We start from the raw sequence: 18,279 nt of genomic DNA, 5'->3' as shown, positions 1-18,279 counted from the left end.
CCTACTAACAGGTGTGCATGCAACACTTAATGTCCATCACATCACGTGAATCCGTTTTCTCTCTCTCTCTCGCGCACACACACACACACACACACACACACACACACACACACACACACACACACACACACACACACACACACACACACACACACACACACACACACACACACACACACAGAGAGAGAGAGAGAGAGAGAGAGAGAGAGAAGGAAATTTCGTACCGATCTGCGCCTGCAGTTGACCTTTACGTATGCTGTCCGTTAGGCTTAGCAATGAAATGCGCTAGAATTTTTCGATCGTTTTAATTAGTCGTTAACAACACTTGCAGTTCGTGAATTTACGTTTCAAATACTACAACGAATTCTTCCTTATGAATAGATACATACAGGAGACGAATATCCATAGTATATACATCAAACCCTATTGAAAAATGCATCCTAAATTACAGTGACTAAGCAAACACACACCTCTTTAATACTAAAATAAATATTACGCGTGATCAATGGTTTTTAGAACAACTTACTGATTATTTATCAGCAATAAAGAGTCGTATCACTAGAATCTCTCTCTCATCGATAATTTCCTCAGACACAACACTCAGTCATCATTTTTTACGCGTGTTAGAAGGATGTCCTTAAACTGTTACATACACACACGCAAGCGATGCCATAGTGACGTTACTAGGTTACAACTGCACAAGCCATTACGGAAACTGGCATTATTCCACACCAACTGAAAACTGCAATAATTACGCCAATTTATGAACACGGTAAAAGAAACGATACTCAGAACTACAGACCAATAGCTACCCAACCAGTCATTTCAAAAATTCTAGAAAAAATAATAACACAGACCAGACTACAGAATTACTTACAGAAGTAGAACACCATCTCACAAATCCAATACGGCTTTCAGAAAACAAAAGGCACCATCACTTTATTAGAAGACATCGCCGACACAATAAACAAAGCTCTTGACAAAAACAAGTATGCCGTCCTTATACTGCTTGACTTAACCAAAGCACTTGATACACTTGAACATGACATACTACTCACCAAACTATACTCAATAGGTATAAGAGGAACACTGCATACATGGTTCAGGAATTACCTCTCAAACAGAACACAAGTAACAAAAATAGGTACATGTCGCATTCGGAGTATACAAGTAAAACACGGTGTACCTCAAGGTGCCATATTATCACCCACTCTCTTCAACATATACATTAACGATGTTCATAACATGGCCATAAGAAGCCGAATATTTCAGTACGCAGATGACACCGCACTACTAGCAATCCACACAGACATCAACATGGATCTCTGCAAAGCACAACAAGACCTACATGAAATCACAAGATACTTCTACCAAAACGCAATTCTAATCAACGGCACCAAAACGCAGATGTTGATAATACACAACCCAAGAATCATGCACCCCGCATTCCTATCGATACACTCTCACAAATACCGCTGCATTAACAAAACCAATGTCCCGAAATCAAACCTGTAACAAATGCAGTATACGTTGGTCTCTATATAGATTGCCACCTTAAATGGGCAAAACACATAGAATACCTACATACCAAACTCCGGATCATCGCAGCAGCACGCTTCCAAGTAAAAGATAATATTCCATACAACATACAAAATCTCCTATATTACGGTATCTGCGAATCCCTACTCAGATACGGTATAACAGTCTATGCTCACATCAAACAGCCACCTAACAGAATTAGAAACATTACACAGGAAAACTGTGTCAACACTGATTTCTCACCTTACACGCAACAACCAATATCCGACCAGCACATGGCGACACACAGAATCCTGAGCATTAAAAACTTGAAACACTACATAATATTAACAAGGGTACTTCAACATCACCTATCGAAACAACAGAGACACATATCGTATAACACGACCTACAACAACTCTCTACATCCTTACTCTTCAATAACTCATACGGTTCTTTTGTGAGATTACATCAGATACCCACGCAACTCAACAACCTACCAAGAAATTTAAAACACATAGATAACTACTGAACATTAAAACACGCACTCTGGAAAATATACCAACAAAGTGAATATACCATTAACACTAATATACACATCACAAATCATCACCATCCAATGCCTACATCCCATACATAAACAATAACAACAACTAAATAAATAGTGAAGGCTAAATCCCACCCTCTTCATAAAAGCTAACCCAAGCTTCGAAGTAGGTGGGATTAACTTGCCTCATTCATCTACATGTAATCGTTATAATCAAAGAATGCAGATTATGTAATAAAACAATCAGTAAAGTATATAACAAAAATGAAGCTATGATATTGTTATTGAAAAAAAATGTACATTTATATTAAAAAAAAATCACTGTACTCTACATTTGTAACGAACAGAAAATGTAATAGTATACTTTAGTGTATATATGAAAATACTCTGTAAGATGATAAATAAAATAAAATGTTATTAAAAAATTATTATTATTATTATTATTGTTATTATTATTATTATATGAATGCTGTGCTTTCAATTACAGTTTCAGTGTTTAGTGTCTCACTCAAAACTCGTACAGTACCAATAAAACGTATACCTGAATACAATCGGTCGATAGAAGGGGACATCGATCAGTAAAACATCGTTTCAATGGTGAATTTTATTTAAGTAATCATCCTACTCGGTATAATACTGTAATAAAAACAACATTTCCACGGAAATATGATGCAGGTTACAATTTTATAAATACATGAAACGACATTAATACCGAAAAGAAATGCTGGTATTTTTATTTGTCCATTCAGATATTGTTGTCGTATTTTTAAAAATCCCATAGTTTTTAATGGTTACGTGATTGCGATTTAGGAAATCTATAGAAAGAATGTCACAAGCGTATAAAATAAGCAACTCTATTTCTACATTCATTTAATTGAGTACATTTAAATATAAAAGTTATTATTGCTTCCAATATGATTGTCAATATGGAGCACTCTTTTACTTTGAAGATCTGTTAGGTGGGTGCAGTCGACTTTCTAGGAAATCATTCAGGGTTTTCGAAATCCTCCTCTTGCGATAGCAAATTTGCCATCTCTTCTTGGGATAGTAAATCATCACTGTTAGACTGCAAAGAGAAAGATATAATCAATATAATTTTAGAGTTTTTTTTTTTTTGTCATTTTTAAATTATTACTAGCAAACTTTATATAGAGAAATATGTTTGAAGAGTATGACAATTAATCCTTCTTCTGATTAATCGTGAAATTTGATGTGAATCGTCAAACGCGTACATCACGTGTGAAACTCTTCATTAGTAACTATGGAAATCGCCTGCTTACAGAGGTTTTACATAGTTTATAAAGCATGTGAAAAACAGAATTGTATATAGCTGTAAATCAATGTTTAAATTCTGATGTTAACTTGTAAAGATAGCCTAATGTAAAAGTGACATCGAAATAAGTTGTAAAACATATAAATGTCTGAATTGTACATAACTTTAAGTTAATGTTGAACATCTAATTTTAACTTGTAAAAGTAACTGAATGTAAAAGTGTACGTGCATAGAGTTATTAGTCAGCTATATGTTGACAACCTGAAGGTGAACAACAGTGCTGAAGGTCACTCAAATGCATCGATTTTGCCACCAAGACGAAAAGTCAGGACAATTGATGTCAATATGTTTACGGAAGATCCGGGGATCTCCGACCCTAGGACAAAGAACATCGGATCATATAGAAACGTCTTCAGGACTACAGGGCTCGCTCTCTAGTTTTTTTTTTTTTTTTTTTTTTTCTTTTCTGGTTGCTGTTGGTTGGTTCGCTCGGGGTCCCGTGGTTTTACAGGTGCGTAACCTAACCCCAAGTACGGGAAGCGGGGAGAGTCAGGATTGGTAGTTCCTGGAGATGGATATTTCGCTGAACGCCAAGAACCGTTCAGCGAAAGCCAGTATAATAATTATTATACTGGTGATAATAATTAGATGCATTTGGTTCCATTGACCGTTGATTTACAGTGCCGTAACAAGGGCGTGTCGAAAGAGGAGCCCGCCACGGGCGCAACTAAGTTTGGGGCGCAAAATGTTAAAAATAAATAAAGAGATATAAAAGTCCGCTATTTTATATTGTATTTTTAAATTTCGGCAATACGCCGCTTTAGACACATAAACGGACATACTGCAACTGATTTTGATGGGGTTAATAGTAAGTATTTCTCATATTGCAGGTGACAAAATTTTTGTCATTTTTGGGGTTAGAGGGAGCGGAAGTTAAATACTTGCCACAGGCGCTTCATACCCTCGTTAATGTACTGTTGATTTATTTCCTATATTTCATTTTGTTTCATTATCTTATGTAAGTCAAGTTATTATTATTATTTTAAATCTTGATCATTAGTAATTACTTGAAATGTATTCTTTGAAATTAATAATAACGTTTCTAATTACATTATTTATTTTTCGCCCTACTGAAAATGCCGAAGAGACAATGCAAATTTTTAGAAAAGTATAGTGAAAATTATCCTTTTATCAAAAGAAGCAAGATAGAATAGGAGGTTTTTGTAAACATTGTAACAGTTATTTAAGTATAAGTCACGGGGGGAATTGCCGATATAAAAATCATATAAAAAAGAGAAATATCAATCCAATGTAGTAGTGTCAAGTACGAGTGAAACTATTACAAATTATTTTGTAAAACAAGATAGTTCAGAAGAGGAAAAAATTATTGCAGCAGAATCGTGTTTCGCTTGTCACGTGATTAAACAACATCAATCTTTTGCGTCTACAGACTGTCTCAACAGGCTAATACCGAAAATATTCAACGATTCAAATGCATGCAACACAGTATTCTTCAGTAAAAACGAAAACAGCGAGCTTAATTAATAGGATTGTTGCACCTAATTCGATTAATATAATTTGTAACGAAATTGAAAGTTGTTCATTTTATTCCATTAGCACCGATGCTAAGTAATCACAAGGTTCAAAACATTTTTCGAATCATGATTCAGTATTTTTCCAAGACCGGCATAAACTTAAAATTATTGAAATTGAGCAATTTTAAAGGGGAGACATCAGATATGGTGGCCAATTTTTGTGTTCAAACTTCAAAGGATTTGAAAATCGATACTAAAAAATGCATCGGATTTGCCGGCGACAATGCAAATGTTAATTTTGGGGGCCGGAAAAGAAAAGGTACTATTAATATGTACACTAAACTAAAAACAGAAATTAGAGCAGACATTGAAGGAATTGGATGTTCAGCCCACATATTACACAATACATTACAAACCCCGACCGACCAATAATCTGTTCAATGCGATGTTGAACAGATTATTTTAAAACTATTTAATTATTTTGCTATATGCACTGTAAGAAGAGAAAGACTAAAAGATTTTCGCAATTTTGTGGATGTAGAATGTAAAAAGTTACTGTCACATTGTAAAACAAGATGATTATCGCTGCTACCTGCTGTTGAGCGAACTACAAAATTATTTGATGCTCTTAAATCTTTTTTAGTTTAGTGTACATATTAATAGTACCTTTTCTTTCTCGGCCCAAATTCCAAAGTGGGAAGATGTGGAAAAAAATGTTGAATATTTGAAGCTAAAAAATATTGATATAAATGACACATACTCATTTAATAAAATCACCACATTGAAAATCATATTAGAGGAAGAATTAAAATCTTCAGAGTGGAATAAAAAAATAGCTTCAGAACAATGAGCATTTATATTTTCAAAAATGGAAACGGAATTTCCGGAACAATATAATGATTTGTATAATATATGTGAATATGTTTTTTCTATACCTGGTCACAACGGTAAAGTGGAAAGAATATTTTCCATAATAGAAATCCAATGGATGGAGAATAGAAACAGACTTTCAATAAACACTGTTGAAAGTATTCTTCAATGTCTCGAAAACCACGATTTTAATTGTCTTCAAATGCAAGATGATCTACTGAATAACAAGGCTCTGTTGAAAATGGCCAAATCTAGTGATAAGTTCAAAAAGAAAGAGTAACACTTTAATTAAAACAAAGGATAACTAATATTAGTTTTGTGATTTTTAAATAGTTAAAATAAGCCCATGGTATTATTTGTTATAGTTATAATTAAACATGTATTTTAAATTATAATAAAAATTTGTGATTTTCTTTTCTTTAAATATTATATTTGTGTTATACTTGACTCAAGCATAAAGTCAAGTAACTTGACTTTAATCTAATATCTAATATTTTTCAGCGTGATTTTTTTTTTTAGTTGAGTTGTAGAATCTTTATAAAACAAAGAATGTTTTATTTGTCTCTGTGATTTTTTTCCTATTTGAGTTGTATTATCTTTATAAAAGAAATAATTTCGTGACTGTGATATTTATAGTTCATTTGTAGAAAGAAGATGTGTAGTTTTTTTTTTTTGGTTGTATAAATTTCGTCGATCCGGTCCTGTGTCCCGGTGTGACAACCAAGAAATCTGACAACCCTAGCTAGAATTGTATGCAAGTTGTTAAGTACTGTGAATAATTGAGTATTGTATTGTAAAGGTTATCTGAGGTTGTTAAGTACTGTGAATAATTGAGTATTGTATTGTAAAGGTTATCTGAGTTTAAATAAACATGTTTTGTTGATATAATTTCCTCGCCTGATCTTTGACCAATGTCTCACAAAAACAATCGAACCTGCGTGTCTGAGTAGAATAATTGCCACGACTGAATATTTAAGATTTCTTTAGAAAAATGATTATTCCTATATGCGCTCTAAACTAATCTTCTCGTGCCTTACAATTAATTCAGGTTTGCGCAATCGATAATAAAAATAGATTTATCCTGAATTACATAGTGTGAGAGATAGTGACCTATGATAGTGAATTGCCTAATAAAAAAAAGTCGTTTCACTTGTGCGCAAGAACTTGTAGTAAGGATTACTGGTGGGGACTTCGATAATCGGATGTAGTACTACTAACTGAGAATTGAAATTACTAATGGAGCTATCGAACTATAGACTACATTCATTCAATACATTTATTCTTTAGTAAAATCTTTATATCTATAAACTAGACACGCAAAAAAAAGAAAAAGAAAGAAAACAATATTCCACAAAAAAAAAAAAAAAAGCAGCCCATAAAATTTTCACAGACGACATTTCAATTCTTGCAAACGCCTTCATAAAGTGATTTTTCTTATGAACGAATAGGTGCCTCTGTCGTCTTTTGGTTATTTTATTATTATTTTAAAATAAGTATGTTACTTATGGTAATTATAAATAGCAAATACTTACCTGGGATTGTTTCATAGATGAATACATCATTCTCATATGACTCTGAAATAAAAAGAAAGGCAATTAATTCGTTATAAAGTGATAATGCACTTCTCAATGCAACGAACACATTGGACTTTTAATTAATTGCACTGTGTTTACAAACATGTATGAGACATATTTAGGTCTTCAGTCTACAGCTGCACTTAAATGAATTATAAAAGTAAAATAATGAAAACGAAACAAACAAGACTAATTTGAGATAGTAACAATTTATAAATAAAATCAGTGGTCCCGTGGCATCATCTTCTTTGCTGTGACGTCCTTCATCAGCATAAAGCTTTTGTAGCGGTTTTCATATATCTACTCTTAGGTGTACCAAGGTTAAAGTAATACAGAGGTCCAGTAGTCCACTCAGGATTTAATCTTTGGAGTGGGAGCCGAGTTGAGTAGACGATTTGAGAATGCACACTACGCATCGCATACGACCTATGACTGAGCATCTGCAATGCTCGCTAATTCACAAGTAGTATAGAAATAGAAGACACAACACAACAAATAAAAAAATGAATTTTAATTAGGAAAAGATTTTTGTAAACTTTTCTAGTTTTTTTTTCTTTTTCTTTGGGGGGAAGAGCCCCTTGGCTCCCCTCCTCTGGGCGCGCCACTGCAGAGGTCATATTTCCATATACAAGTAGTCAAAATGTGTCCCACACATTTAGATGTTAAATTTCTTTTCACTCGGTTATGCTTCTGATGTGAGGTTATTAGCCTCTGTATGCAAGTATCAAGTCGTTAAAATACTTCGCACGAATATTGTTTGCTTACAGTTGGATAAAGGATTAAACCAAGAATATAATTTCTTGGCATCTTTAATTTATGCCGTTGTTCATATTCTCAATATGGAATGCACTTGCTAACTCATGAACAGCTAGAGTGTATTGAAACGGTTTTGGAGAACAGGCCTTTTTTTTTTATGTTACGTTGGACAACTTTTACTATGTGAACATTGTATTAAATGGCTGTGACATACCACTAGTGCATTTGAATTAACATTCAGAGATACCATAAATGAAAGTTATAGGAGGTAAATGCAACTACATAGGTATTAAGATAATGCCTGAATGACTATTTTTTAAAACTGCATATTAGCTGTGCATTTTGGAAGCAATTCAAAAAAAAAAAAAAAAGCAAAGTAAACGAGATCGTATTTTAATATGTAATAACGGCATAACTAGTGATAAGTTCAATATGAGAGAGGAAACGAAAGGGTTGTTGGAAGAGGCGACAGTAAAGGTAAGAAAGTGAAAAGAGTAAGCATTTTACCTCGGTATGATAAAACTAAATTAAGAAAAAGGACTATGATGGAAAACGATTCGATGAGTACGCTGTGTGCAAGGAACGGATGAGAGTTTTTGGATGTGTGGAGTGAGTTTGAGGGAACACTTAGATTTGTATATGAGGAACGGCGAACAGCTGAATGTGTTTCGTATTAGCAATCTTGAAAAACTAACAAATGCTATACGACCTAACACGGAAAGTTAGGTCAACTAAATTATAATAGGAGAAATTGTGAGAATATAATATGTGTATTATATAATTGGGCTAATGGCCGGAATGGGCATAATCATTACGAATTGAGAACGATTTCGACTTTGTGTTTGTCCGGTTTGGAACCATCAAACGTGTGCAAAGATGTCTACATGCACGTATAAGACACTAGAGAAGAACAGAGATATGCAAGTTAACCAGCTGTGTCATGCAGACAGTAGCCAAGAGTATACAAAAAGAACATGCAGGTAGATTATTATGTCTGTATACAATTCTAGGAATACCATATTTATTTTTATTTATTCGTATGATGATATAACGGCCATGAGGCCCTTTGTACGCGGAACTAGGCCTATGGCTGGGTCATAAGTATTCCGGACTACAATCCGTGTGTTCACGGGTACCATAAACAAAGAGATAGAGTTTGTTTCCTTAGTCAATATATTGGGATCTCAGATTGTAGGCATTAGTGAGAGCTGGCTATCAGAATCTAGTATTGAGTGTAAAGGGTACATTATGTGTAGGAAGGATAGAGAGGATAGTAGAGGAGGCGTGCTGCTAATGATATCGGATGACTTGAATCTAGTTAGAGTTGAGCCCTATGATTGTAGTGCTACTAACAGCATTTCATGTGGCAGTGAGTTTGAAGCCATCTGGTGTGAGGTGGAATCTAACAAGATCAGTTACCTAGTGGAGTGTTGTTACAGACTTGGTGGATCGATTGCTAGTGATGGCATCTCCAAATAGCGCGAAAAGAGTAATCATAAAGTGAGACTTGAATATCCTAATATTAATTGGGTAGCAGTAGAATCTCATGCGAAGATTGAATGTGCACTTATTGAGCTGTTGCGGGATGTGACTAAAGGAACTGGAGGTCCAGTGGCATACCCGGGGGGGGGGGGAAGGAGAGCGGGGCACCAAGCTGAATTGGGGGCCAAGAGCATGGAATATCATTACTACTCACCAGATATTTGTATAAAACGTTTTGTATCATTTTCAGTTCTTAAAAATTATTTAATATTATTGATACTCGTAATCAATTTCAGGATCAATTTCATAGTAAAATCACACATTATTTATTCAAACGTATAAGTGTACACATTCGTATTTTTGTGTTTATAGTCGGTGATAGAATACTGTGTGTTGAAAATAGGCCGTTTATAAACAAACTAAATTACAAATTTAAAACTGTTTTCTACTATTATTTGTTGATTTGTTTTTGATCGATACAATCTATACTAGTCAAAAAACCCTGAAATACAAAAATGTCTTTCTACATCTATCTCTCCCTGAGATTTTTATTCAATGAGGTCAAAGTACCTTTTGGTAACTTGTTTTGCTAAAATATTTATAAGCTCTGTATTACCTAAACCTTGGCATTTCTATGCCTGGGTCCCACTGATGAGACCTCATTAAAGGTCGGAACCGGTCTGGGTAGTGGCCCCTTGCCTTTAATGCATAGCATCATACATCTCCTCAAGGAGGTGTGCTTTGCATTAAGGTTAAATACCAAGAACAGTGATCAGAGCTTATTCCACCTTTACCACGAGTTGCCTAAGACTTGCACCATGTGCGGGTCACCTAGACTTGCACTACGTGCGGGTTCACCCAGACTTGCACTACTTGCAGGCGCAAACTTGACTTAGTTGTCTGTTTGCTTACTTGGAAATGGATTAAAACTAATCAAACCCTATTTCAAAAATTATAGGAACATGAAACGACAAAGACCAAGTGGATATCAAAGAAGAAAAATAAAATTAAAAAAATGAAAGAAAAAGCTATTATAAAAGAAATAATGCCAGCGACATCAGTTTCAACCATAGCAGGTGAAATAGAAGAAATAGTGGCAGAAAAATGGCATGAAATGGAAGATACTTTGGAACAAACAGTCCAGCAGGAAAAGAAAAATATTCATGATGAAAAGAATATTGAACTCAATACGACATAAACAATAGAACAACAAGTAAAGAACGTCAATAGTAAGGAAACGGAATGGACAAATACAAATGAAATATTCTGCGATGTTGCTGCTTGGTCAATCCCAGTACCAGATGAAATTAAAATCGATATTATTAAGCAAGGAAGTGAAGTATTTCAAAATAAAGATGGACCTTTTGGTGCAGCAGATAGATCTGGAATAGGAATTTAAGGAGATCGTCGCCAACTTACAAAATCATGGTTTTTTTTTTATAAAGAACTACCAAATGGCGAAAATGTTCTTAGAACTTGGATGGTTTATTCTCAGACAGCAAAAAAATTATACTATTTTTGTTGCCGTTTATTTGCCTGCAGCGATACAACTAGAGTATCGAGTTTTGTGAATGGTTTTAATAAATGGTGGAAATTAAATCCAAAGATTTCGCAACATGAAACTTCGGAAGAACATCTTAATTGCTTAGAAATGTGGGAAACTTTAGCCACAAGGTTAAAATTGAATAAGACTATAGATCAAGTTACTCGAGATCAAATTATTAAGGAAAAGACAAGAATGAAGGATGTTTCAAAGAGAGTTTTGGATGGAATTCTCTTTTTAACTTGTCAAAATCTTACTCTTCGAGGTCATAGAGAAGATTCTTCAGCCACAAATAAAGAAACGTTTTTGGAGTTAATTCAGTTTCTGTCTCATCATGACCCTGTTCTAAAAGAACATTTATTAAGAATTGAACATTCTGCTTTACATAATAGGAGATTCAGCTCATATCACCCAGAATCCAAAATGAATTCATAAATTTACTAGGAATCATGTAAAAGACAAAATATTGGCGGACATAAAAAAAGACTAAATATTACGGGATCCTTTTCGACAGTACTCCTGACGTATCTCACGTGGATCAAATTTGTGAAGTTATCAGATACGTGCACATCGAAAATGGAAAAGTTGAATTAAGGGAGTCATTCTTAGTTGTTGTTGTTTTTTTTCTATCTCAGGAAAAAATGCAAATGATATTACTTCTGACATTCTGAAGAAATTAGAAGAGGACATACTTGCCATCAACCTATGCCAGGGATATGATAATGCTGCAACTATGTCTGGAATTCATGGTGGAGTTCAACGTAAAATAAAAAGTATCAATTCAAAAGCGTTATTTATGCCATGTGCAAATCACTCACTTAATCTTTGTGGAGTTCATGCTTTTGGAAGCATTTGTACGTGTGTAACATTTTTTTGCGGTTTTAGAAAAGTTATAGTCATTTTTTTCAAGTTGAACTCACTGTTGGGAAGTATTGAAGGCAAATGTAGTACGACCATTAAAAAGATTATCAGACACAAGATGGAGTGCTCACTATGAAGCAGTTCATACTGCAAGATATAATATCGAAAAGTTAATTTTAAGTTTAGAGGCACTCTGTGATATAAAAGAAAATATTGACACACGAGGATCAGCTCAAAATTTACTTGGTGCAATTTGCGATTTTACTTTTTTGTGTTATCTGTCTTTTTGGAATGAAGTTTTAGAAGTAAATGGAACTCAAAAATACATGCAAACTAGCGGAATAAGTTTCCAAAAATGTAGTGCGAGACTTTAAAATCTGAAACTCTTTCTTGAAAATGAACGAGAAGGAATGGTGAATAGAGCAGTCGAATATGCAACAACAAAATTTTCCAAGATAATGAAGCATTTATATTTCAACAGGATCCAGCTCCATGTCATGTTGCTGCTGTGTGCAAAATCTGATTATCTTGAAACCACTTTTTGATAATCAAATATGATTATCTTGAAACCACTGCTGGAATGGCCTGGGAATAGCCCAGGCCTTAACCCAATCGAAAATCTGTGGAGTCGACTAAAGAAACTTGTTAGTCAGAAGCAACCCACCAATAAAACTCAATTAATAGAAGAAATAATTCAATCTTGGTTTCACATTATAGCAGCTGCAGAACTAAAAAACTTGGTTCACTTCATGGGAAGGCGTTCTAAAGCTGTAATTAACGCTAAAGTCACATTGTGAAAATTTTTGTATATCTAATTTTTTTCAATGTGTTTCACTTTGTTTCTTTATAACTGATGTTCTAATAAAACATCCTTCATAAAAGTTATTGCATTACATTCTTGATTAAATTATCTTTCCATTGATATATAATTTTATGGTATTACTCCAAAAACAAAATGGTGTTATGAGCCATCAAATCTCAGAAATACCCTTTTTCCGAAAGGTTTCCACAATTTTGGCCACTAGTGTATATATATCATCAATTGCAACACATCGTGCACTGTCATTGAAGAAACCCATGAAAAAATCTCTAAAAACTGGTTGCAAGTGGTGCAACCAGAAATCATCGATAGTACTGTGCGTAAATAGTTTGACTCTGGGCACAGCTGGATGAAGAATGACGCCTTGAATATTCGTGAGCGACTATCAGAATGACTTGAACTTTGCTTGGTCACTAGCGAAGTTTTTCTGGGGGTGATCCTGAGTGGTGGTATTCGCTGGAATATCTCTTCAATTCCGGTTTATAAGCCCTTGCCCAAATTTCATCAATGGCTACGATACGATTCAGGAATGCATCCCCCTTCGTTTTCGAATAGTTCTAAATGAAGGTCAGGAACCACTTACTTCTGCCATTTTTGCATCCCATTCAAGTGATGTGGAATCCGTCGAACTGAAATTTTGCACGATACATATCGAGCTTCTCTTTTAGGATGTGCTAAACACTTTGGTGGTTTATTCCAATGTCCTGGGCCATTTGGCGTACACTTCATCGCCGATCAACCGCGAGGAGTTTCCAACAAGATAAACTTGTTCATCGGAAATTGCGGGTCGTCCTGCAAGGCGATTGTCACCCGGGTGATGGTGACCAGTACAAAATGTACTGGCCCATCTTGAGACAGTCCGATACAGTAGTGCAGTCGCCAGAGGCTTCCCTACGCTCACGATAACAGTCGCCTGCACTTTACCTCGTGCAACTCTGACCTTGAACCAGGATTGCTTTTCTGATCTCGTGAACATGCACTAATGCGTCGCTAATGATATTGATAGTGGTTAATGATAGTGGTTAAAGTCAATATCGAGATATTGACTTTAACCACTTCTCCACAGAATGACTCTTTTTAGAATTGGCTGAGTCGCCTTTTGAGCATGAGCAGTACCTACAATTGCGTCACTGTCTGTCAAGAGTAATATTTGAGTTACTAGGTATGTCTCCTGATAGTGATGCCACTGCTTTATTTATAACCCTGGTAACTTTCTAATACTCGAACACACACGTGGCACATGTGAGTGTTGGAGTATTAGGTCAGTCACTTTCGACGATGCCCTTTGTTTGGAAAGACCTGGATTCAAATCCGGTCTAGATGCGAAGATCCTTTATAAGGGCTTTTATAATTATGTCTTATATAATTATTATTACTTGCAGTGCGGTCTGTGCAGGTTGGTAATGACTCTTTATATTATTCTGCGATTGGTGTTTACAATGGACAAGGGTCGTCTATTTATAGTTTGGTAAGATTACCTTTTTCTGCGGTGATCTTGTTGACCGATGTTTTCTGATGAGGTGAGAAGCCATTTTTATATGCCTCAACATGCAAGCTATGGAAAACAGATTTAAGCAGTTCCAAGTAAGATTAATAAAATTAAAAAATAAGCCACCGTCTCCTGATTTTTTTTTCCTTCGGGGGAGTTGGAAAGACTTTTGTCAAATAGGGTAGCATTTAAAGATGGGATTGAGATCATACAACGTTACATTCAGTTTAAGGGCAAGTATTCTTTTGCAATAGAGAGGAGTTGTGTTGGTAGCAACGATGGGTGCTGAATTGGGTTTATACATTTTTTGTTTTATTAACACAAAGTATACATAAGGATTTCATTGGGTACCACTATGATTTCGACTGTCATGTTATGACAGGAAGGTTAGTAGAGGACTGTGAGGGTTTCGTACTGATTTCTTGTGCTTTTTATTTGTGTGTGTATTTGAAATCAGTGGTGTACTTACCTCCAATTGGGAATTTTTCTAACTTTCTGATAAATATTTCTGATAAAGGAAATTACTTTTAACACTGTATTTTATTCTAGCGCTTTTTTTTATACAAGAAAAATAAACTCACCTGGAGACATTTCCGAAGAAATTGGATCTCATTCTTCTTACACTGAAATAACACAAATCAGAAGAGTAATTATATTTTACGGGGATTTAGAGAATACAAATTATAAAGGTTAAGGGTTATTCTTGGAAAAAACATTTGCATAGCACAAAACATTAAGAAAATAATTATAAATTGCTACAGGTTCTTTTATGAAGAGTGCTATCCTTTTTTTTTTAATGCTCACGTACTGTCGAACAATACAAAAACAATAAAGTAAAACATTCGCTTACCACAAAAGAGACCCATTCCGACTGTGAAGCTTAGATGATAGTAATGCAGAGGCTTCAATTCAGGAATATCGTTTATGGAAGCAACTCTGATCTGATCCGTAAATTATTTTTATGACAGCAGAGTTTGAGGAAGTAGGGGTCTCAAGTAATCTTATCAGCTGTACCTTATTTTTGTCTTTTTTTTTCTTGCATTATACACATGACTTCATCGATAACTTTCATTATTCACATAACTGATATTCGAAACATTTCTGGAAATAGACAGTATTTTTAAAACTTTTTTCAGTTGAAGGTGAGTTAGACAATCTGATACGGAGGTTACCGTTTTTTTTTTTTTTTTGAGGAGAGGAAGAACTCGAGATTTTCACGTAGCATATAAACAAAACGACAACAAAACACACATGCACGCACTTTACAGATTAAAAATAATATTGTTGGTGCTGGTGTTGACCATTGTGTGTTGATGGCAGTAGTGTCGTTGTGTGGTTTGGAGGATTACCTAGTGAAATATGTGCGTAATGGAGTAGTGTGTGCCCTTCTAGGATGAGTTTTGGTACTCTTGCAGGTGTCAGGTAAAATTTTTTTTTAAAATAACTTCTCACATCTAAAAGAAACTATCATATTCCTTCAGCCATACGGATGCTGGGGGAGGGAGTAGCTGTTATGGAGATGATTATAAGCAAGGTGGTTTCCCGTTGCCTTTCTTGCAGTAGTATATTTTATGACTGTACCGGTGTGTGTTCAAGGGACCGGTTTGCCTGTTTTGAGGGATGAAAAACACGAGTTACGGGAGAAAAAACTCTCTACCTCCGTATGAGACCGGTGAACTCATCTTTAGTCGAAAGAGACAGATATAGGTTCCCCAAATCACGGACAGGAATCAAACCCACTTCTTTCCAACCAGAGGGCTTCGTATATACTAACTGAGTTACGAAGGTTCCTAAAAGAAACTAGATGTATTAAATTCTCTTGCATATTTTGTTCAATGTAGCAGGAGGATCATTCAGGGAGAAAGCTGAAAAATGGGCTACAGAAGAACAGATTGTGCACCGAACACGCACAATATATTTTCTTAAATTTAGTTTAATCCTTTATCCAAATGTAAACAAACAAACTTTGCGCCTGAAGTATCTTCAGAACTCAGGCAACCGTGGTAAAGGTGGACCAAGCTCTCATCACTCCTTGTCTTAGTATCTCCCATAATGCAAAGCTCATCTCCTTGCGGACATTTATAATGCAATGCATTAAGGAGAGAGCCACTACACCTCAATAAAGGTCGAAACCGGTCTGGGTAGTGGTCCTTCTCTTAATGCATAGCATTATACATGTCTGTAAGGAGATGTGCTTTGCATTATGGGAGATACTCATCACCAAGGAGTGATGAGAACTTGGTCCACCTTTACCACAAGTTGCCTCTGTCCTGAAGATACTTCAGGCACAAATTTTGTTTGCTTACACTTGGATAAAGGATTAAACTAAATTTTAAACTAAATTTATTATAGTTTAACCAAGTGGAAAAAAAAAAAAACTTCCAACATTTTTTTCTTCTGACTCTCATCCCTTCGAAGAAAACTCACTCTGACACTTAACGGATATAAAGAAACCACAATACAGAAAATAACTGATAATTATCATCCTTCTGCTAGATTTCAATTCCCCACACCTTACTTTAAAAGCACTTCTAAGCAAATATAATGTTAACCACTTGAAACCACCTCAGAAATTGTCTTTTCTTCTTCCTCTTTATGGCGTTTTTAATTCCGTTTAGTGCAGGATCAGCTATGATTATACGACTGTGGGAAATCCCAACCATCTTCTCAGCGTCTGGCATTAGGAGGAGGAGGAGGAGGAGGAGGCGGGAAGCAGTCTTTATGTCTATAGATGTTAATGTGTTTACGGTGCCGGTTTGCCTATTCTGGGGAACAAAAACCCAAGTTTCCGGGTGAAAACCTCCCTTCCTTCGTATGAGATCGACTAACTCACCTTTAGTCTAAAGAGACCAGATAAAAGTTCCTCACATCTTGAAACTTTTAAGTCTACCATACATACATACTTACATCAAAGGTTATTTGCATATCTATAGTGCATTTCATACCATGAGTGGGCTAAGAATATTTTATACTTTTTATCAATTTTATATATTTCTTTGTATTTTTAATTTATTTTTACTTAGTCCGGAAACAATTCTGTAGAGACCAACCACTGACCTTTTACAAGCCATTTCAGGTTTTTCAGTAAGCGCTGTGAATGGTCTGACACAGGGCAATGAAATTCATCTCCCACCTAAAGGCAATCACGAACATCTCTGCCCATGGCAGGATACGACCCCGTAGCCTGTTGGTCGGAAAGTGATTACGCTAATCGGTCAACTAGGCCGGCAGTGTTTCAACAGTTGCGACCGAAGATACGAGGAAGTATGAACATGCTGTATGAATCCTTCTTGTGTTCATATATTAATTGCTGTAGCTAATTCTGCTTTCCCCCTGAATGATGCTCATGTCATACTGGGCAAAACACACAGGAATATTTCATAAATTCTAGTTTCCCTTACATTTGTTTATACCACTATTTAAAACACAGCAGTATTATGTCTCTCATGCATATTTTCATGACTGGTAAGTGTCAAGTAATAATAGTAATTACTCCCAATGACCCAGAGAGGGCGCGGAATGTGTTTATAGTCACAATGCTGTGATTCCATCTCGTTTCGTACTATCAGCCAATACTTGCCACCTCATTGCTCTTCTTGGTTGACAAGAAATAACTATAGTGTTATTAAACTGCATTATGTTGAAAATAGCACCACACTAATTTAGTGTAAAAAACTCGAAAAAAAAAAAGGAATCTCACCTGCAGCTCACCGTTCAGTCTCTCAATCTCTGTCTTCTCCTACAATGAAATAAACAGAAAAAATGTATTTGTTTTCAAGTCAGAGTAATGTAATGAAAGTTTGATCTTCTAGGAGAATGTTGTGGATCTTAGTTTTTAAATCCTTAATAAAAAAAAAATAAGATAATATATAAATAAAAAAAAAGATAATACATATCATCATTTTACAGAGAAATAGGGAACATTAAAGATCCAGCGTTATTTCAAAGCCGAATATATGTAGAAGATATTTTCACCACAGAGCCTTACGTATACTATCCTCGACATCGGAG

At 35.2% G+C, this 18,279-nt stretch overlaps 1 protein-coding gene across 1 annotated transcript in view; it reads right to left on the bottom strand.

Moving 5' to 3' along the window:
* Positions 1-2,905: 2,905 nt before the first annotated feature.
* LOC150106041 (uncharacterized) overlaps positions 2,906-18,279 on the bottom strand; it is a 54,952-nt gene continuing 39,578 nt past the window's right edge. Inside the window, exons 7-10 of the mRNA XM_090393782.1 lie at positions 17,969-18,007; positions 14,850-14,891; positions 7,276-7,317; positions 2,906-3,131 (exon numbers count right to left, since the gene is read on the bottom strand). Coding sequence (XP_090249908.1) covers positions 3,051-3,131; positions 7,276-7,317; positions 14,850-14,891; positions 17,969-18,007 — 204 coding nt within the window. The 3' untranslated portion in view covers positions 2,906-3,050. The remainder of the gene's footprint in view (positions 3,132-7,275; positions 7,318-14,849; positions 14,892-17,968; positions 18,008-18,279) is intronic.

This window comes from Typopeltis vanoorti, chromosome 6 (assembly GCF_054136105.1).
Source record: "Typopeltis vanoorti isolate ZY-2024b chromosome 6, IOZ_Tvanoo_1.0, whole genome shotgun sequence".
In the NCBI taxonomy this organism is placed as follows: Eukaryota; Metazoa; Arthropoda; class Arachnida; order Uropygi; family Thelyphonidae; genus Typopeltis; species Typopeltis vanoorti.
The sequence above is the reverse complement of the archived record's forward strand: the minus strand, read 5'-3'. Positions and strand labels throughout refer to the sequence as shown.